Below are 22,919 nucleotides of genomic sequence, written 5' to 3'. Positions count from 1 at the left end.
AAATCAAGTTTTTTTGATTTATGACGTTCTTGAAAGGAGTGAGCGATATGGGTAATTTATCGTTTAAAAATGTATATATAAAGATCAGCATATTTAATTTTAGTATTTTTTAAAGATAACCAGTTGAGTTCTTCATTTATGACGTTGGCTACTTTGAAACATTTAAAAAATATTTTTCCCCAGGGCTATGCAAAGTGCCGGACAGTGGTACCAACAAAACAGGCGACTCAAGAGGCGTTCTGCGGCCCTGTTACAGAGGCTACCTCCGCAGGCGTTGCAAGATCTGGAAACGCAAGACGCAACAGATGCAGGTTAGTAATCAGTCTTCAGTGTGTCCAATTACTTGTTCACAAATCTGGGTTTCTCCGCTGAGGAGTTATTTTAAATTTTTAGACATCTTATCATAGATGAAGAAGAATATGGAAGTCTCAGTATTTACAGGGCTTATGATCTGTCATAGGGCGTTTGTGAACTACACGGAATTTTACCATCCGGCAGTCCGGTTTTGAAAAATTAAAACGACTACCACAGTTTAGCGTGTGATCGAATTTACGCGCAACGTGTTCACGTACTGATCAAAAGCACCGATCTGAAGAAAGATGGACAAAAGCACAAGCCAATCCAAGCCAATCGTCCGTTTTATATGCTAACTGACGTGCCGGACAGTAAAATTCCGTTTAATTTCGTGTAGTGCACAAACGCCTATAGGCTGGTTAATGAATTGCTTCACGCACGTGTAACATTCACCATTCTACCCACGATTGACAACCACAATACTCAAATTTTGGAAGTTGTATATATGAATATATATCCTTCAACTGACTCATTATTTTATAAGAAAGGTCTCAACACCATCTATAGTTGAGTTGAGTAAGCTTTTATTTGAATTCATACAAATATGTGAACTAAATCATGGAACGTCATGAGATTGATCTTATATGTATGACTTTGAGAATTTGAGTAGTGTGGTTGTCAATCACGGGTAGAAAGGCGAATGTTACGTTTGTGTAAAGTAATCACTTAGCCAGCCTATGACAGGTCTTAAGCCTTGTGAATACCCAGACTTCCATATTCTTTTATTAATTGATTCGGCAGTCACTTTGTGGTAAAACCTATCAATTTCTAATTAAAAAAATTTACTCAGTAAATACCACTATTTCTTAATATTCACTGTGACACGTGTTTCGATGCATTCTGTATAATTTTCAAACACCGGTGTTTGAAAATGATGCGGAACGCATCGAAACACGTGTCACAGTAGATTTCAAGAAATAGTGATGTTAACTAAGCAAAAAAAATAAATAAATAAATAATAAACCATATCCGCTCCCTAGGTGGAGCATATGGAGTCCACAAACTGTCTCCAGGCTTTTCTGTCGGCTGCCAGCTCCCTTGCATCCTCCCAAGTCAGATCCGCGTCCCGAAGTTCTGACGAGAACTGCCGACGAATTGTCAGCAGTGGTCGTCCTGGGCGGCGCGAACCTGATGCCTTGTAAAAGAGGCAAGCTTGATTAAGGCTCTCAGGAGGCATGCGGAGTACATGGCCAAGCCAACTGAATCGCCTTTTCTTGACGACAGTTGTGACCAAGATTTGCTGCGTCCTACGCCTTATCTCTTCATTCCTCACAAAGTCAAACCACCGCACGCCTAAAATTCTCCGCAGACACCTGTTCTCAAAGCTTAGTACACGGCTGCTCTGGGCCCTTGTAAGGTGCCATGTTTCACAGCCGTATAAGAGAACAGGAGCAATGCAGGCATTGTATAGGCGGCATTTGGTCTTCACCGAGTATAAATCCGATCTCCAGACAGCCTTCATACTGTTAAATGCGGACCCTGCGAGTCCTAATCGCACTCCCAGTTCCTTTTGAAGGCTGCCATTTTCAGTCGCGTACACTCCCAAGTACTTGAAACTCTCGACCCTTTCGATGCGCTGGTTACTCAACATCAAGGGTTGTTGGGCATCTAGGCATGAGCTGTTGCACAACACATGGGTTTTTGCAACATTTATTGTTAGCCCCATGTGCGTTGAGTACCTATTTACCCTGTCGACGATTAATTGAAGACCCTCGACGGAGTCATCAATTAAAACAGCATCATCTGCGTACTCTAGGTCGCAGAGTTTCCGGGAGGGGGAGATGGTTATACCTCGGTCAGATGGTAATGACTTTCGAATAATGAAATCCATGAGGATGATGAAGAGAAACGGCGCAAGGACGCAGCCTTGTCTGACTCCGGTAGAGACCCCAAACCAATCCGTGACAACATCGTCAACTCTCATACGGCATTCACTATTGAGGTGAAGGGACTTAATTAGCTCCACTAATTTCGCAGGCACCCCATAAGCTTCCAGTACTTTCCAGAGTGTGGGCCTGTGCGGACTATCAAACGCTTTCTCATAATCTACAAAACACATCGCCAGAGAACTGTTAAATTCCTGGCTCTGCTGTAGAATGTGGCGAATATTATGGATTTGATCCGCACAGGACCTGCCAGGCAGAAACCCTGCCTGGTTTTCTCTGAGCACCTGCATAATGGGGGCTCGGATTCTCTGCAAGATTACGTGGGCAAGCACCTTCCCAGGTACGCTGAGTAGCGTAATGCCGCGGTAGTTGTCACAGTTGAGTGGATCACCCTTCTTATGTAACACGGTAATCTCCCCATTTACCCAGTCTCTAGGGCATCGCTCTTCTTCCCACACACTGGACATTAATTGGTGTAAAGGGCCAATAATGCCAGTAACGCTGCATTTCAAGAATTCCGGGTGGATACCATCAACACCAGGGGCAGTCCCATTTTTCAATTTCGACACGGCAGCTATAATTTCTGCCTGTGTCGGTGGACCATCAGGTATGGCGACTGCCCGCGGAATGCTTGACGCAGCCTCCGAGGGAATATCGAGGATGATTGGTGGAGGAGGGCGATTCAAGACCCCGTGGAAATGATCACGCCATATTTCCTTTATACGATCCGCGTCAGATTCGATAACTCCATTTGTGTTTTTCACAGCTCCAGGGGTTATCGAATTCTTTCCGCAGATCTTTCTTGTTATTTGGAATAATTTCAAGCAAAAAAAACAAAAATTAATTCATAATTCCATATTCTTCTTCATCTTTAACGAGATGTCAAAAAATCACGCTTTTAGTGACTCATTGAATATGTAATAAGGTGACTTCCGTGTCCGAACTAATTTCTCTTTATTTAATATTGTTGTACTGAAATTTCTTGGTGGAACTGCATTTAATATAATAAAATAACAACCATGTAATTTTTTCCCCACTATTCAATTCAATTCAATTTATTCAATAATTAATATTTACATTACAAACAAACATTTAAGGCGTATTACAAACAAACATTAAAATAGTAAGCAAGAAGACTCTTGTTAAATAAGTAGAAGAATCCCGCTTCGGAAAACTCCTTCGGACACATGGAATAGATCAATATCCAATGTGATATTGTTCAACATAGCGGTAGCTCTTCCTACAGGCATAACCATTGGCAGGTGTGTATAGGAATGTGAAACAATCTATGCCGACGCTGTCTTAGGTAACTATCGGGAACATACAGACCAATGCTCCGGATAATTTCAGGATTATCGATCATACCGCGCAACAATCGAAAAAAATGCGTAATCAAATACACATTCCTTCTAGTCTAATTTTATTTGACCACCAACCGGGTTTCATCGTAACCGACATCACCCGTCTGATGATGTTGGTTACGACGAAGCCCGGTTGCTGGTCAAATAAAATTCATGTGGATAAAATTACATGTTTGTTATTTTATTCTAAAATTTCTGTTTTTTAAATCATTTGTTATGACAGCGTCAGAATCCAGTGGCGGGGAGGAGTTGGAAGGTCTCCGCGAAACGGTGGCCGAACTCAGCAGCGAAGTGGCCCGGCTCCAGATGGAGATCAGCTCCGTGAAGCTCCAGGAGTTTGAGGCGACGGAACTCAATGTCAACCTCTCGCAGGTATTTTTTTGTTTGTTTTTTTCTTTATTATAAAGACGGAGCCTGACCGGAGCATTTCGTCGTAACAAAACATCGTAACATCGCTCACGGCGAGCATGTTACGTTATGACGTTACGGCATTGCTGACTGACCGCGATCAGTCCTCGCTAGTGGCCTTGTGCTCAGTGTTGCCATATGTCACATCAAAAAATCTGAAAATCTGAATCAATAACCCAAAATCTGTATGAATCTTTGCAACATTGCATTCGTACTGTAGTTAAATGTCGGACGACGAAGACGTGATTCTTGGTTCTGTGATTTTAATAAATTACTGCTTACTCCAAATGAAGAAAAAAATATATATAGTGCCAATCCCCACAAATTCCCCGCAGTTTGGGGAATTTCCCACAGATTGGCAACCCTGTACTAACCTAAAATTGCATCTTCGGACGGAGCATTCAGAAGGAGCGGCGAGCAGCTCGGCTCGCTGTACTGACTGCCTGAATGCTCGCATCGTAACATGTTACGTTACGACGAAATGCTCCGGTCAGTCTCCGCCTTAAGAGGTCAAGGGATTTTATCTTGCATCCCTTGTGTCACTATGACTATATTGGGTCTATTGTGACCTTCCTCTGTCATAGCTCACTCTCAAGATCTATCTCTGTGTTAAGAGCTTCACCTTCTCGGAGTTTAGTAAGGAAAAAATACATCGCAAGTAGCCGCCATAGCTGGCGTAGCAGCACTACCACCCCGAAGGACGACTTTCGCGCTACTAAAAGGAGTTTGGCGGAAATAATATCAAGCCACGTGCATGTATACGCAAAGCATGGCACGCATGTCCACACTGAAAAAACGTTTGTGCATTGGTGATTCTATCCCCCATTTTTTCACAATTTATTTATTTCCGTCGTTGCAGAGGAATAACTTCAACTCCAAGGTAATGTTGAATAAATATTAGGGTGAAAAAATCACTTATATTTATTTGACCCCCCTCCCTGGGAATCGAACTCGGGACCTTCAGAATGGTATCCGAGCGTGCTGACCATTACACTATTGAGGTGGAAATATATGACTTTAAATTACTCATATAATACTTTGATGTAATACGTAATTGTATTACGAAGGAATATAAAAATTCTGAGCCCGTATCTATTGATATACATACCGTAGTCGCACAGGAGAAAGTGGCCAACTACCAAAATGTAAAATATTCAGGAGGGCCATTTAAGTCACTTTTGCTTGGCAAGAAAATAAACATCAATGCAATTAGTAATTTTTACCAAGTCAATATATTATACTTCCAAGTTTAAAATCCTTTGGGATTATTTTCAGTGCAATATTAAGCTAGTAAGATATCAAATAGTCAATGATCACGTTTTTGTTAAACAGTGCACTTGGTCACTTTCTCCTGTATGACTACGATATATTGATGTTCTCATTTTTAAAGTCGAGTTGTAGTAAATACATATCACCGGGAGGGGAGGGTTAAAACAGGCCACAAGGCTCGAAGAAGAAGGAAGAAGATATTTGAAGATACGGTGTGCGTGTTTGCAGGAGCTGGAGCAGGAGCGGGAGGGCCGCCAGCAGCTGGAGGAGCGGCTCAAGGAGGCCCTGGAGGAGGCGGAGAGACACAAGCGCCTGGCGCGCCACCTCGCCTCCGAGGCCTCCACCTTCAGGGACCAGCTGGAGCAGTGCAAGAACCAGGCCAACGTGTAAGTACGCCTCGCTGTCACCTGAGAATATGGATGTCTGGGTATTTATAGGGCTTAAGACTTGTCATACTCAATTTCAATTTATTCAACAATAAAAATTTATATAAACGTAACAAACAATATTCAAGGCGTATATATTAAAAGTAAGCAAGAAGACTTAAAAGTGTAGAAGAATCCCGCTTCGGAAAACTCCTTCGGACACATGGAACAGATCCAATGTGATATTTTTCAACATAGCGGTACCTCTTTCTACAGGCATAACCACCGGCAGGTTGGTCCTGTGTATAGGAATGTGAAACAATATGTCGACGCTGTCTTAGGTAACTATCGGGAACATACAGATCAATGTTCCCGATAATTTCAGGATTATCGATCATACCGCGCAACAATCGATAAAAATGCATACTTACTTGCTTACTTCAGCCTTCAAGTATTTAAGTAAGTAGCCAAGCGTACCCTGGAGAAACTTGGTCGATAATACCCGTACTCTCATGTAAAGATACCTCAGAAGCTTCTTTAGGACTTTCTCTACCATAAGAGAGTACTAAGCTCATGTGGCCCTCAAATCATCCAGCCACTCTCGAGTCTACTTCTTATAATTGTACTTTTTTCAGCCTTTCTCTTGTGTCCAGTATGAATATGACTGTGAATAAACCCTCTTGGACTTCCACAGTTTTGCCTGTTGGACGGGACTCTCTTCCAGTGCAGGCCCGCCACTTTCCTAATGTCATCGGACCATCTTGTCCGGGGCCTACCCACGCTTCTAGGCCTCCAGTCAAGCACTTTTTTCGTCCATCTATCCTCAGACATATGTACATGCCACATGACCTGCCCAGTTCCACTTTTGTTCTACCCCTCTTTGAGCCAAGTACATTACCTTGATCTTTTCCCATATCCAAACAATAATTTTCCAATCCCAAGGGATATGTTTAGCATCCTTCTCTCCATTGCTCTTTGTGTTACCCGAAGTTTACATATCGACGTGCCCTACGTAAAGTGCTCTAACTACATTTTTGTCAATTTTGAGATATCTGGTGTACGTTATTAACAGATTGTTATCTACAAATATAAATAAACAAAAAAAATATACAAAATAAATTACGCCTAGTTTTCAGGCGTATAAAACGCAATCTACATCGAATTTTCGAAATAAACTAAACTCCTAAAACGCTAACTACTTAATTTTGACAAATTTAATACATTATTTTATCGTGTTTTTGAATTATAATTGTTTCGGCCAAAATTTGTGTATTTTACAGAATAATTATGTATTAAAAATAGTATTAATAAATGTACGCGAGAAGAACAAAGAGACGCAGTTCAGTAAGTTTTAAATGTTACAAATACTGTCCCCACCCCATGCAACGCCTTTAAAATAGTATTTAAGGGGTGGCGGACAAATATTTGGGTGTTCAGATTAGACAATATTCAAAACGCGTATACGCCGCGCTCGCTCTGTTTTTATATTGGTGTCGCTTTGTTCTTCTCGCCCCTTGTGTTTTGTAATTTTCGATGTATTGGTGTAATTTTGTTATTTTACACTTATAACTTTGTGATTTTTTAATAAATAAATGATTATCTTCATTTGCGCGTTTCCGTCTTCCCAATGAAAAGTCTTCCGGTACCGTTAGCAGTAACAATAATACTAGTTTAGAATTTCAGATAAAACCGTTAATGAATTAAAAAAAATGCGTTGAAAAAATCTTCTAAACTCTGTCCTGTAATGTAACAGATTTGCAGATAGAGTACTTTACGTAGGGGCCGTCGATACGATTTGTTTTTTTGTGGTAGATGTCTCGAATCCATATGTGTGCACTGGGAGTACACATCGGCTTTCCAAATTTAAAACACAGTAAGGGACATTTTTTTTTGCATTTTTGGACTCAGTAGAGTCTACTTAGTCCATAAATGCAAAAAAAACCTACTACAAAAAAAATGTCCCTTACTGTGTTTTAAATTTGGACAGCCGACATGCTTCGAATGTTTTCCTCTTGAGATGTATGGGAATGTTTGAGGACTCGACGCGGCTTTAGTGTTTACATTCCGTCTCATGTCCAGGATGCTGTGCGAGGCGGAGTCGGCCAAGAAGGAGCGCGACGTGCTGGTCCACCGCACGTCCATGTACATCCCTGATAGCGCGCCCGCCGATGACGGGGCGGCCCACCTGGAGATGCTGAACATCCAGGCCAACCTGCTGCAGGAGCTGGAGACCCTCCGTGCCACCCTGCAGACTGAGAGACTCGCCCACGCTGCCGAGATGGACCAACTGCAGGTATGCAAATCCACGCTGCGAGCTAGCACGGCTTTCCAAACTCAAAACACAGTAAGGGACATTTTTTTGTAGTATGTTTTTTTTGCATCTTTGGACTAAGTAGACTACTTAGTCCAAAAATGCAAAAAAACCTACTACAAAAAAATATCCCTTACTGTGTTTTAAGTTTGGACAGCCGAGCAGTGCAGCGTCATCCGCACACACCGAGCAACCAATAAAAATTAATGTGACAGGCGCCGTGGCGTAGTCGGGTTCAAATTTGAAATCGATATAGTGATTTGCGTAATTATGAGAATTATTTCCAGTACGTAGGATAGAAAAACCGACTAATTGGTGTTTGGTCGTTTACGTTTGACATCGAAAAGTTGACGAGTCCGCTTTTGGTAATTAATGTGTTACCTAAATTGCGGACATGGACATATTTGACATATTTGACATACGGAATGGGATTTAAACAATTACTCGCAATTGGCGGGAAAACTTGAAATCTGGGAATGCAAAATCTTCTTTTGCAAATGTTTCTCTTTGTTGATATCGTACTTTCATAAAAAGTTACCATACATTCTCTAAACTGGCAGTACACAACGGAGTTCTGGTTCCAACCCTTATGTATGGAAGCGAAGCATGGAGTTGGCAAAAGAAGGATGAAAACAGACTGAATGTAGTCGAAATGCGATCCCTCAGACGAATGTGTGGCAAAACGATGTTTGATAGATGTTCGAATGATGAAATAAGGAAAGAATGTAAGGCTGAGATAAGCATTATCGATAAAATTAAGAAAGGTGTGTTGAGATGGTTTGGACATGTGGAACGTATGAGTGAACAAAGAACGGTTAAACAAATTGATGAGACGAATGTAGTTGGAAAAAGAAGCAGAGGAAGACCAAGGAAAACTTGGCACATCAGGTATGTCAAAATACTTGAAAGCAGCCAGGTCAGGAGTCGTAATAATCGTCGGGTATGTATGAGGAGATGCATGAATGTAGAAGAGGCGAAGAATGTTTGCAAAGACAGAGTGGTGTAGCGTTCGATTCTCTCTGCCTATGCGGGGAAGCGGCGTGATGGTTAGTTAGTTAGATATCCTTAGAGTTGTAAGTTTAATTATACATTAGTTATTGGGAAAATTTAAATAAATACAAGATCATTTTATGGTAGTTTTACTGTATGTTAAACTACATTCTCTAATGGACTAATCTCTCATATCTTTTCCAGGAGAAACTCATCGATCGCGAGACAGAAAACGAAGTGTTCATCCTGCAAGAGAAGCTGAATCTCGCCGAGGACGACATCATCAGAGCGAACGAGCGGGCCCAGAAGGCGGAGCTCAAACTCGAGGAACTGCGAGGGACGAATCTCAACAACCGCCGATCCGTCCTCAGCCGCGTCTCCATCTACGAAGACGCCCAGAAGGCCAATATTACCTCTCACGCTGAGGAGAAGAAGAGCAATGCTGGCGATGAGAATTCGGCAAGGCTGTCGAGTAGCGATTCGGTAGCTGCACCGCCACCGCCGCCGCCCCCCCTCCCCCCGCCGCCGCCGCCACCGCCGCCCATGTTCCTGCCGGCCAACGGGAAGGGTGAGAGCAACAATTCCGCCATCGCCGATATGGCCAATCTCCTGGGACTGAAGCAAGCCTCCACGGAGAAGAAACGGCCGTCCGGAGGTATGTCGATTCGTTGTTGAATAATGTATGAACCGTTTTTGCGATTCAGACAAACCTTGTAACCTTAATTTTACTAAAGAAAGTGAATATACTCCTTTTCCTTCCAGCATATTCCATTTTATATCATACCCTTTCACTCTCACTCTAACACACATCCTCACACACACACACGCACACACACACGCACACGCACACACACAAACACGTGCGCACACACACACACACACACACTCACACACACCCACCCTCTTTATTTATGTTTTAAAGGTAATTTTTTAAATAAATAAACAAGAAACAATAAAGAAACTAAATAAGATACAGCTCCTACCCCCTTTCATCATCCTTCAACCTCCCAAGGACACAACTCTAAAATCTAGACTCAGCTTTACATACGGTGTTGAAAATGATGCGGAATGCATCGAAACACGTGTATTTGGACATACTTCCAAGAATTTGAATAGTGTGGTTGTCAATAATGGGTAGAATTGGTGAATGTTACACGTGTTTAAAGTGATCACTTAAACCAGCCTATGACGGTCGTCAGCCCCGTAAATGCCTAGACTTCCATATTCTTCTTCATCTTTGATGAGATGTCAAAGAATAATTGTTTTTTTATAGGCCGTCATAGGCTGGTTTAAGTAAACCAACCTATGACGGTCGTTAGCCCCGTAAATGGCCAGACTTTCATATTCTTCTTCATCTTTGATGAGATGTCAAAAATAATATGAAAAACACTCCTATAATTGGAGATAATCCAGATTTGTGAACAAGTATTTGGGCGCACTCAAAATGTTCCATATTCTTCTTCATCCATAGATGAAGTTATTTTTGACATCTCAATATGTTGAGATGAATTTGTATATAAATTTACCGAGTAAAACTTGAATTGTGAAATTTGTATTCATCTTCTCAGGTGCCATCGACGAGATAATCAACCAGATAAAGGGCGGGCGCTTCCACCTCAAGTCCACGGAGCAGAAGAGCACGCCCAAGAAGCCGCGCGAGGAGTCGGCCGCCCTCAAGGAGATGATGAACATCCTCGGGACCTTCCGGCGCAAGACCAAGGCCAACAAGGAGTCCCGGGACAGCACCGACAAGGGCAAATGACGAAGGAAGTAAACCCGCACACCTCGCGTCAGTCAGAATCTCACTTCTCCTCCGAGTAATGTCTTCACTCAATCATTTTGCAAAGTTACATTTTAAGGTGGAGACTGACTGGAGCATTTCGTCGTACCATTGCTCGCGGCAAGCATCCCAAACTATGGATGGAGCGCTCGGCTCGCTGTACTGACTGCCTGAATGCTCGCACCGTAACATGTTACGTTACGACGAAATGCTCCGGTCAGTCTTCACCCTTAAATATTTTATTTTATTCTTCTTCTTCTGCTTGGTGTAGAACCTTGTGGCCTGTTTTTAAGAGGGATTAGCTTCCTGCGAAGTCGATTCCCAGGTGTCAATCCATCTCTTTAGTGGTCTACCTTGGGGTTGGCCATGCAGTGTAATGTGAGGGAGTCTGGATGGTCCCATTGCCTTCCCCACCTAACAACATTTTTGGTCTCGCATATTTCCCTTATCCTGGTGTTCCTTATTCTATCTCGTAGACTCTTGCCAGATATGCTCCTTAGAGTCTTCATTTCTGACACTATTAAATAATAAAACCCTCATCCGCACCCCAATGGTGCATAGGGCACTGTGTCATATAAACGCAGTGTTATCTTGATCGTTTACGCATGAAGGAAAGGTGATCAGCCCTCCGCTTCAGGTACCAGTGTAGGGTAGTATTGAATAAATATTATAGTGAAAAAATCACTTATATTTATTTTACCCCCCTTGGGAATCGATCCCGGGACCTCCAGAACGGTAGGCGAGTGTGCTGACCATTACACTACGGAGGCGGACAAACAACTGCATAGGGGTTTTTTTTAATTTACTTTGGTGATGAATCCCAAGGGTTCACCTTTTAGGACATGCGATTTGATGAAATTAATGAAGTGTTTTTTTTTATTTATGAATTCAATATTAATAAAGGAATAAATCAATTTGGAAATTAGCTAATTTGAGTGCAGTAATTTGCAGTATAAAATGTATAACTACTCCTTTATGCAGTTTCTTCTAGTTGAGCGTTAACCGTCAAGTGCTCACCAACAATTGGAAACAAGACTATCCGAATACTACTCGGGATGGACCGGGAACTGGTTAAAAATTGTAATGTACCAATAATTCTAAGATTCTCAATTTAATTGTATTCTGCATAAATTTGATTCCTATTTTCAAAGAGTAGTTTTGAAGTAAGATATTTGTAATATAAATATTACCATTTAAATACCTTTGAATCTACGCCTGGCAAAAATTGAAACGAACGATACTAATAAATGAATCAATTAATGTCCAAATGATTATTTTAGATAACAACATTATTATTGCTAAGGACATAAAAAAACATACCATATATCGCTCACTCCTTTCAAGAACGTCATAAATCAAAAATCGTCAATTTTCAGTTCTGCATGTTTTCGGAATGCCCAGAAAATGTACTATATCCCAGCAAAGGAGGCATATTTTTATCTTAATATTTACCCGCTACAGGGCAGAAAGTGTTGTTTTTGCATTTTGAAGAAAAGGTATTGTTTAATTATTTTTTTAAATATACTAAATATTTTTCAAATGGAGAAAAAACCTTCAGGTTTTACCTAAAAAGATCTGCTGCGCAGTAAAAAGTTCAATAAGTGGCTTGATACTTATTTTTAAAACATTGTATTATATTCTTAAACTTTAAAAACGTTCTCCTGAAAAATCAAGTATTTTGATTTATGACGTTCTTGAAAGGAGTGAGCGATATGTATAATATATTTCTACCAGTGATAATATTATACTTGTTAGATATTATCTTTAGAGTTTTTTTGTAATATCTATATTCTACTTAATAAGTGATTGACGTTTAGATAATCTTGGAATATTATAGAAAATACTACAAAATTCAATTAACAAGAAATGAAAGTATTCGCATAAGCGTAGTCATTTGTTTTAATTATCTTTATATATATTAATATACCACAGACCACAGCCTACCACAACATGATTCCTGTTTTCAAATACAAGTGCCTTAGGCATTCATAAAAGTAGCACAGAAATAAAAATTACAAACTAAAAATGCATTTATTGATCAGAATTCTACTTTATCCCAAAAATAACACCCTATTTTCTACAAACTTCACACTGTATATTTCAGGCCTTTTCTCATTAGTCTTTAAAGTATGTATACAACAAATAAAAGTATTTAAAAATATTCTTAAAATTTGATCATTTTTTCTTATTTTTATAATAGCTTTTGTAATGTTGAGTGCAAGTTATGCATTGTGTTATCGGGAATTAGAAATATTTACATGAAATAATATTAGTTTTAATAAATCAAAGTTCGGAGGTTAAATAATAAAAAAATATGTACTTTTCTCGGCTTATCTAGTCTTGTGATATTTTGCAAATAAGTTTTTTTTTTCATTTTCGCTTTATATAAAAGTTACATTTATTTAGCCTTTTATGCATTTGTTTTTATTGAATTTGGAAAGATAATTGTGAAATCGATCAAAGTATTTCCAATAGACTTTATTAAAATTATACAGAATGGAAACATCAGATGAATTATTTGGTTTTCTCTCTCAAAATGAGATATTCAAAGCATGGATATTTTTATAATCAAATTAGATCAATCCTACTTACAAGTTGTGTCCTCAAACTTTATGTATTTTTTTTAAACACTAGTAATAACTACATACATAATAAAGACCATTTCTAAATTTTTATAAAGTTTAAAAAGTAAGTTAATTAATATTATAAGCATATTCCTAATTACTTTATGTTAGTAATTTTTAATAAAAAATTGTTATATCATTCCCATTCAGGCAAGTCATACGAAAATGAATGCTGTAGCGAAAATTCTCTGCATATAACACCGAACAAATGGATTTTCTAAATCCAGTTTTTATGATATCTTCTTCATCTTATTATAGGCCTTGCGGCCTGTTTTTAAGAGGGATTAGCCTCCTGCGACGTCGATTCCCAGCTATCGGCCCATCTCTTTGGTGGTCTGCCCGGGAGTCGTGTACCATGGGGTTGGCCGTACAGTGCTATGTGGGGGAGTCTGGATGGTTCCATTGTCTTCTTCGTTGCCTTCCCCACCTAACGACATCTTCGATCTCGCATATTTCCCTGATCTTGGCATTTCTGATTCTATCTCGAAGACTCTTGCCTGTTATGCTTCTCAGAGTCTTCATTTCTGACACTGTAAGCGCGTTTTTTGTGGCAGCGGTGTCTGCTCTACTTTGGATTCCATACGTCATGATGGGTCGGACACAAGTTTTGTATATCTTGATCTTGCTGCCGATCTTCATCTCAGGGTTTTTATGATATATGCAAATAATAATAAAACCCTTCTCCGCACCCAATGGTGCATAGGGCACTGCATCATATAAACGCAGTGTTATCTCGATCGTTTACACATGAAGGAAAGGTGATGAGCCCTCCGCTTCAGGTACCAGTCCAGGGTAATATTGAATAAATATTACAGTGAAAAAAAATCACTTGTATTCATTTTACCCCCCTTGGGAATCGAACCCGGGACCTCCAGAACGGTAGCCTAGCGTGCTGACCATTACACTACGGAGGCGGACAATATATGCAATATATGGATATATGCAAAAATATACAAAAATAGTGATTGACTTATAATTGACCTTTCTCTGCCAAACATAATTGATTATTATTGGCAGAGAAAGGTCAATATCATATTCATTAGTCAGAAAGTGACTTTTAGCTAAATTGGGATGATATCATTGACTTTGAAGCAATACTTGTTACTAATATGTTATTGATAAATTTATCCAAAAAAATATGTTGATTTCATTTTTAAAAGTGTCCAGATATTGTGTATAAAATTATTAAGTTTATTTTTTGTTTAATGTACCTATTTTCAGCTTTGCCAAAAGGTCGATGTTTTGAAATTTGTTTTAAATGAGCGACTTAATACATATTGTCTATAATATTAATTTTAAGAAATTTTACCACTATGTGCCATGTTATTGATCATAGTTAATTTGCGGTCAGTTGTTTTAATTACTCTTTTTTATATTTTTTTACTTCAAATAGTGAAATTACATAAATATTATGTATATAGAAATAAATACCATTTATTTTAAGAAACTTCTTACCATACCTTATGCATAGTTAAATTAAGTATTTTTTATAATAAATGTTATATGAATACATGAAAAATGTTCTTTTAATTATTGTATATTCTTATTTTATTTCCCAAAATACAAACCACTGGGGGACGTAGTGGCGTGCACAGAGAATAGGCAAGCTAGGTACTGCTTACTAGGGTAGGCAGTAGAGGTAGGTAGTAAGGCAAGCTACTGCTTACTAGGGTGGCAGTAGAGGTAGGCAGTAAGGCAAGCTAGGTACTGCTTACTAGGGTGGGCAGTAGAGGTAGGTAGTAAGGCAAGCTACTGCTTACTAGGGTGGCAGTAGAGGTAGGCAGTAAGGCAAGTTAGGTACTGCTTACTAGGGTGGGCAGTAGAGGTAGGTAGTAAGGCAAGCTACTGCTTACTAGGGTGGCAGTACAGGTAGGTAGTAAGGCAAGCTACTGCTTACTAGGGTGGCAGTACAGGTAGGTAGTAAGGCAAGCTACTGCTTACTTGGGTGGCAGTAGAGGTAGGCAGTAAGGCAAGCTAGGTACTGCTTACTAGTGTAGGCAGTAGAGGTAGGTAGTAAGGCAAGCTACTGCTTACTAGGGTGGCAGTAGAGGTAGGCAGTAAGGCAAGCTAGGTACTGCTTACTAGGGTGGGCAGTAGAGTAGGTAGTAAGGTAAGCTAGGTACTACTGATTAGGGTAGGCAGTAGAGGTAGGTAGTAAGGCAAGCTACTGCTTACTAGGGTAGGCAGTAGAGGTAGGTAGTAAGGCAAGCTACTGCTTACTAGGGTAGGCAGTAGAGGTAGGTAGTAAGGCAAGCTAGGTACTGCTTACTAGGGTAGGCAGCAGAGGAAGGTAGTAAGGCAAGCTAGGTACTACTTACTAGGGTAGGGTAGGTACTGGTTGCGGTTTTATACGTGACGTGGGTAAGTTAGGATAGGCACTGCTTTTCTGCCTATATGGAAAGCATGCCCCTGGGAAAATGTATATTAAGATGTTGCAAGAGACAATGCATCTTTTTATACTAAGGGAATATGGAATATGGTTGGTTGGAAGATATTGCTTCATTGCAATAAGCTCACTATTGTACTGTATACAGTACTATAGTATATATCGGTAGTGTAAAGGCAAAGGGGTATATGTATCTGTCAAATTTTTAATTTTCTAAGTTTGTTTCACAAAATGTCCAAAATAGTGTATTTTATAATCTGGAAACCTTATATAGCTGTAGTTGCAATACTTATTTAGTTTTATTAAGATATGTGCATATAAAAATACATAAAACAAATGAGTTATTTAATATCACAAGTTTGTTTTTGCTCTCCTGTAAAATTTGGTCTGAGACAGATATATCCCTTTGCCTTTACACTGCCGATATGTATTCTAGTTTTATAAATGTATTTTTCCGACAAAATTAAATGAAAGACATTTTCTGTACAAAAATATTTATTAGATTAGGAGACGAAATTTTTGATTGCTTCCAGGATGGCATCCAACTTCTTCCCTTCCAGGATCAGGACCTTCCGGCACGGGACCAGCTCCTTGTCCTCCTCGAGCCAGTTGCCCGTGAGCCCCGAATCCTTCTCGGTGTTGACGGTGAACTCGAAGCTGTCGATGGCTAATTCCGCTATGACCTCTTCTTCAGCATTTGAATACATTGCGAGTGGCTCCTTATTTTTGTTCTTTTTAGCTGTAAGAAAAGATGAAAACAACTTTGCATTTATGTATTTTAAAGGTGGAGACTGACCGGAACATTTCGTCATAACGTAACACGTTACGATGCGAGCATTCAGGCAGTCAGTACAGCGAGCCAAGCGCTCCATCCATAGTTTCAGATGCTCGCCGCGAGCAATGTTACGACGTTATGTTACAACAAAATACTCCGGTCAGTCTCCACCTTCATTATAAAGACAGGAACACAAAATATGCCCTGAGAGAAAGCCATTTTGAAAAAAATTATAAATAAAAATAGTAGAATTTGTATTTTAGACATTAATCCTGAATTGAATTTTTTTAAATTGAACCAAAGCTTTTTCTTCTTCTTCTTCTTCTTATTGTAGGCCTTACGGCCTGTTTTTAAGAGGGATTAGCCTCCTGCGACGTCGATTCCCAGCTATCGGCCCATCTCTTTGGTGGTCTGCCCGGGAGTCATCTACCATTCTCCTCACATGCGCATACCATTGTCTTCTTCGTTGCCTTCCCCACCTAACGACATCTTCGATCTCGCATATTTCCCTGATCTTGGCATTTCTCAATCTATCTCGAAGACTCTTGCCTGTTATGCTTCTCAGAGTCTTCATTTCTGACACTCTAAGCGTGTTTTTTGTGGCAGCGGTGTCTGCTCTACTTTCGATTCCATACGTCATGATGGGTCGGACACAAGTTTTGTATATCTTGATCTTATCCAAAGCTTTTTAAATATTTTAAATATAACTAACTAACTAACTAACCATCACGCCGCTTCTCCGCAGGGGTAGGCAGAGAGAATAGAGCGCCACACCACTCTGTCCTTGCAAACATTCTTCGCCTCTTCCACGTTCATGCCTCATACATACCCGCCGATTGTTACGACTCCTAACCTGACCGCTTTTAAGTATTTGGCATACCTATTTTAAATATTGTCAAAATATTTGTGGTTTAAATATTCATTTAACGCTTTCTTTGCGGGAATCCAGATTTCTGAACAAGTGTTTTCTTCCTTCTAACCCTTATCCGCACTCAATGGTGCATGAGGCACTGCATCGTATTAACACAGTGTAATTTTGATTGTTAACACACAAAGGAAATGTGATCAGCCCTTTGCTTCAGGTACCAGTCCAGGATAATATTAAATAAATATAAGACTGAAAAAATCACTTGACCCCTGACTTGTTGTGTATATCTCTAACCCTTACCCGCACCCAATGGATCATAGGGCAATGCATCGTATTGAAGCAATGTTATCTTGATCATTAATTAAATGAATGCAAGGTGATCACTTCTGCGCTTCGGGGACCAGTCCAGAGTAATATTAAATAAATATTAGAGTGTAAATTCACTAATATTTATTTCAGCACCCCCAGGGAATCAAACCCAGGACCTCCAGCACGGTAGCTAAACATGCTTACCATTAATTACATCACGGAGGCGGAAAAAGTATTTGGACACATTCAAAATGTTATAAAAAATTATATGTAAAAATATACTAACAGGTTTTAGACGGGTCGGCTTTGTACATTTTGCAGATCATCACAAAGTAGTCGAAGTCGAAGTGTTCCGTCTTGGTCTGCGCTTTATCCACCTCAGCCTTCAGCGACATGAAGAGCGGAAGGCTGATCTGCGGCGGGATGTTGACGAGGCGTTCGCTGAGCAGCAGGGCGGAGCGCCCCGCCAGCACGCGCGCCACGTGCGCACGCGTGCCCGGAGACGCGTGCGCCTCAGCCAGCTCCGACAGCAGGCTGCGCACTTGCTGGATCGACTCGCGTTCCTAAACAACCACGCTACATTCAAGACTTCGGTCAACCAAATGTCGCTCATTCGGTGCAACTATGACTTAACCAGATCCACGCGGCTCGCATAACCGTATGTGTTTCCATAAAACATGCCCCATACGCGGCTGACATAACCGTATGTGTTTTTACTTTGCTCCAAGTTTCGAACCTCAGTTTAACTTGGAGGGATTTTTTCATGGTGTGGAACTTTAGATAAAATAATACGTCAATCCTAAGCCTTATGACATCTGTTGAAATATCTGACTAATAATTTGTAACATCACAAGGATAAATAAAAGAACAGATCCCTGATTTTTCTTGCAGGTCGGTAATTAGTCCGTGCCATAATCATGCGCTATATCTGTCTCACTCTCAACGCTAAGCATCGCCAGTGGGTAAGAGTGACACACGATGCGTACTTTGATTTATTTATGTTACGATCTTATTTGTTTATATTATGACATATTTCAAGAATTATGTGACACAAGTGTATTATAGAGTACCAAAAAGGCACAATGAATCCCATTGAACGTTTTTGTTTAGGAAAATAAATCGTTTCTTAACTAAATGCATGATGAAAGTAATCATTTAAAAACCGGGGCACGGGCTGTCTCTCAGGAACAAAGTTAACGCGGTTAAAAGATTAATTACACTTTAAAAAAAAAAAACAAGTTAACATTCCCATCCCGGTGATATGTATTAACTACAACTCGACTTTTGAAATGAGAGTATCAATATAAAATATAGTAGATACGGGCTCAGAATTTTTGTATTCCTCCGTAAAATAATTATGTAGTACATGAAAGTATTACAATATAAAGTTGTTCATTCGCAGAGACGGAAATAAATATTTTGTGAAAAAATCGGGAATAAAATCACCACTACACAAACGTTTCTGTGTGTGTGCGTGTGGCGTGCTTTATAAGTATACGCGCATGTCGTAACGTGTTTGCTCCGCCAGTAGTGAGCAGGTCATGTCACTGCGCTAGCTATTGTGGATATTTGTGATGTATTTTTTTTACTATTTTTCAGATAATTACCAGAGCTAACATTACAAAATTGTTATATTTCAACTTCAACTATGGTCAATAAAAAGAATATTTAGGAATATTCACATTTTTTCCGTTTTTAAACCACATTTTCGTATGGTGTACAACATACATATCACCGGTGCACGCGGAAGTTTTTAGCACCGTAAGGGAAGGGTTAATTATGTCAAAATGTGCAAAAAGACTATTTACATGGGGAGAAACATGGACAGAATTGATTTTGAGGCAAAATCCTGCGAGATGGCGCGAGTGTCATTGTAGAATTGAGTAAAATGGCACCATTTCTGTTTCCTGTAATATTTCTAAAAGTGTAATTAAGGCACTGTTGCACCAAATGAGCTTTATAGTTTTAATATTTTTTATTAATTGATTTGGCAGGCACTTTGTCGTAATATCTATCCATTTTTAATTTAAGTTTAACAAGGTAAATGCCACTATTTATAAAAATATATTGTGACATGTGTTTTGATGCATTTCGCTTCATTTTCATACAGTGTTTGAAAATGTTACGGAATGCATAGAAACACATAACACAATCGATTTTAAGAAATAATAGTATTTACAGAGTTAAACTTAATTAAAAATATTGACAATGCTTCATTTCACCTAATTATTTTTTAAAAAAAAAACCATGACTTATGTGCCTGCATATTAAACAAAGTTAAAGCGCAATGCATTTACCAATCTGTTGTTTAGCGAGATAACTGTTGTGATTCCAAATACATCATTAGCGTCATTATATTCTTCATCTACGTCATCTTCCGCCATATCTAATTCACTTTGTTTTATAACACTGCCAACATTGTGTTGCCCTGAAACCAAAATCACACAAAATTGTAATAATTACTAAACATGGAAACAAAACCAGCAACATATTATCTGAACACCTTTCAGACAGGTATTTTTTACACCTGTGGATCGCTGGAGACGGGATTTGATAATTTTGTAACCATAGTAAGACCTTAACAAAGAGATTGGTATATAATATCCATATAAAAACATTGGATAATTCCTTCTTTTCTGCCTTTAAAATGAGGCCGGCGCAGAAGGTACAAATACCCTTCCTGTCCTTAGGCATCAATCGACCCAACTGGTAGAAACACCTTTCCCATCCTTAGGGCGTTATTGCACTACACGGAATTACACGGAATTTTACCGTCCGGCACGTCAGTTAGCGTTTTAAAAAGATGATTGGCTTGGATTGGCTTGTGCTTTTGCTTTTGTGGCTTGGCATCTTTCTTCGGATCGGAGCTCTTGATCAGTGCGTGGACACGTTGCGCGTAAATCCGATCACGCTAAACTGTCGTAGTCGCTTTTATTTTTCAAAACCGGACTGCCGGACGGTCAAATTACGGGTAGTGCACAAGCACCGTTAGATTTAGATAAAAATCCCTATGGTGATCTTCATCAAGCGATAATTTATTACAAACCGAAACAAAATATTTATGGTTTATTCCCATCCAAATTGTAGCTAAATTTATAAATATCCATGTTTTCACGATGAATTTAAGGTTTCATGATGAATTTAAGGTTCGTGTGCTGGGCAGAGTAATATGGGTACCGTTTGCCAGGATAAATGCGTATAGCGTCATATCCTCTAGGCCTGCCCGTATAGAAAATTAGTGATAGTAGAGTAAAATAGAGGTTTACAACTAACCTATGATAATCTCGGAAAGTTCTGACAGGTTGACATGTGCTTTTAAAAACAACTGCTGCAGAAGCGCCTTGATGCCGTGAAAGTCCGAATCCTGCGGGTTTCTGCCTTCAAAATCAACTTGGATTTCCTAAAACATGACCCGTTGTCAAAATCACATATGTTATCGTGTATTATTCGTAAAAGAAATACATGTGAGGTTATGACAGTAATTACGTTAAATATGTACCTCGTTTCCCGTGTAAATATCGGGATTACTTTCACTGTCAGATTCTGAACCACCACTACTCGCATCGTCCCGTTTCATAGGACTGTCTCCAAAAGCCCGCTTTTTTAAAGGATTCGACATTTTTATTATTGATATTGTTATCCCCGGCACCAAAAACACGCACTTCAGGTAAATGTCTTTTTGACAGGAGTACTAGAATAGGTGTTGTCACTTTATTAAAATTTTATAATGAATTCGGAATTCCGAAGGAGAAAAACGCTGACAGAAAACGCGCGTTTGCATCAACATTATACACGCAAATAATGTGACGCATAAAACGGTGGTTATATATTTTAGCCCCTTCTGTAAACAGTTGATAAAGCAACCTAGAAATAATGAATTGCTGTTTCTTGACCACTGCAAAACTAATTATGGTTATTACGCAACTATGTCCCATACTGCAACTCGATACAAGATCTGACCTTCAGTCTGAATCCAATCATTGTTTGGATAGTCTAAATCTTGTCCCGACACTGTTGTAACTTTTTATTTTAAAAAAGATAAATATTTGTGTTATTATTTTCAAAAATACTTCAATTTCATACTATTTCTGTCGGCCTAAGCGGCTCATTATTAGAAATAGGTATCAAATTGTGGTAGAGTGGATTCCACCACGGGACCACAATTGATTGTTAATTTTTGAGGAACATATACTCATATAGCGTGTTATAGTCAGATTGTAGACCTGGAAAAGGAATAATAATATGTGGGATATAAAATGAAATAAAAAGCAGTTGACTTTCAACCACATTTATTTATTTTTAAATCGGTAAAAAATATAAAGGGGATGACATTAGTATCTAACAATATGTTAGTAGGGTAAGAAACTATCAATAAGTATATTACAGACAATCATTAAAAGGCAATCTTTCTCTTCACATGGGCACAAATCTACTTAATAAGTCAAACAAATCATCTCATTACCAAAGTTTTCCCAAAATAATTTTTAAAAATAACAACACTCTTTTAACTTCAAAATGGAAAATGTCCACATTTGTTTTGTTTATTCTTAAAATTAAAAATTAAAGAAAATAATTAAAAAAAATTATTTATACTGTTATTTATCATAATACTTTAAGATTTCTATACAGTGGAACCTGTCATAACGATAATACTTACAAGATTTCTATACAGTATTTCTTATAATGAGTAATTTGCATAATTAATACATTTCGCATAGCGAGTTACAAGTCCCTTTTTCACGACATTCACTAGTGAGCCGGGACTTCCGCGCCAGTCAAAACAAAAAATGTTTCCCTTAAGGGGTAAGATTCTGTAATGTATTATACTCGTTATGAGAGGTTCCACTGTATTTCTTAACTAAAATATAACAAACTTTTTCCAGTAATTCATCAAATTAAGTATTACTGAATTACAATTTGTAATAAGAGATTTCTTATATTTACAAAATTGTAGAATCTATTATTATCTAATATTAAAATCATAAAATATGAGTATAAGTTGTCTTGATAAAAAAAAATAGTTATTTGAGGTCCATATAAAATCCTAGTGGACTTGGTTGAGTTTGTTATTGATTGACAGATAGTAGGTCCCATGATTTAAATTGATGAAAAAATGTGTAAAATTCATTGTAAATTTTAGCATATTTTGGTAATGAGATGTAATATTAAAAAAAAACATATAAAACTGAAAAACAATTAATAATTAAAATTATACATAGAATTAATGAAATAC

The 22,919-nt window shown here is 38.8% G+C and overlaps 2 protein-coding genes across 5 annotated transcripts in view; one reads left to right on the top strand and one right to left on the bottom strand.

Annotated features, from left to right (window-relative positions):
* LOC148303290 (uncharacterized) overlaps positions 1-12,152 on the top strand; it is a 33,402-nt gene extending 21,250 nt beyond the window's left edge. For 2 of the 4 annotated variants that reach the window (XM_088270222.1, XM_088270223.1), the window contains exons 5-10: positions 184-311; positions 3,825-3,973; positions 5,507-5,664; positions 7,723-7,936; positions 9,149-9,599; positions 10,513-12,152. In XM_088270222.1, the coding sequence (XP_088126348.1) occupies positions 184-311; positions 3,825-3,973; positions 5,507-5,664; positions 7,723-7,936; positions 9,149-9,599; positions 10,513-10,706 (1,294 nt within the window). In that variant the 3' untranslated portion in view covers positions 10,707-12,152. The remainder of the gene's footprint in view (positions 1-183; positions 312-3,824; positions 3,974-5,506; positions 5,665-7,722; positions 7,937-9,148; positions 9,600-10,512) is intronic. The other 2 variants (XR_015838499.1, XR_015838500.1) reach the window with 2 other exon arrangements.
* A 4,059-nt stretch (positions 12,153-16,211) lies between these two features.
* LOC148303289 (protein BCCIP homolog) lies at positions 16,212-21,376 on the bottom strand. Its single transcript, XM_088270221.1, has 5 exons — positions 21,186-21,376; positions 20,960-21,086; positions 19,984-20,114; positions 17,973-18,249; positions 16,212-16,473 (listed from the first exon to the last, which is right to left on the bottom strand). Exons 1-5 carry the CDS (start codon positions 21,303-21,305, stop codon positions 16,238-16,240), a joined length of 891 nt encoding a protein of 296 aa, XP_088126347.1. The 5' UTR covers positions 21,306-21,376; the 3' UTR covers positions 16,212-16,237.
* Between the last annotated feature and the right edge of the window lie 1,543 nt (positions 21,377-22,919).

Source organism: Brachycentrus maculatus, unplaced genomic scaffold, assembly GCF_059751285.1.
Source record: "Brachycentrus maculatus isolate JH-2025_06_01 unplaced genomic scaffold, ASM5975128v1 h1tg000374l, whole genome shotgun sequence".
In the NCBI taxonomy this organism is placed as follows: domain Eukaryota; kingdom Metazoa; phylum Arthropoda; class Insecta; order Trichoptera; family Brachycentridae; genus Brachycentrus; species Brachycentrus maculatus.
The sequence above is the reverse complement of the archived record's forward strand: the minus strand, read 5'-3'. Positions and strand labels throughout refer to the sequence as shown.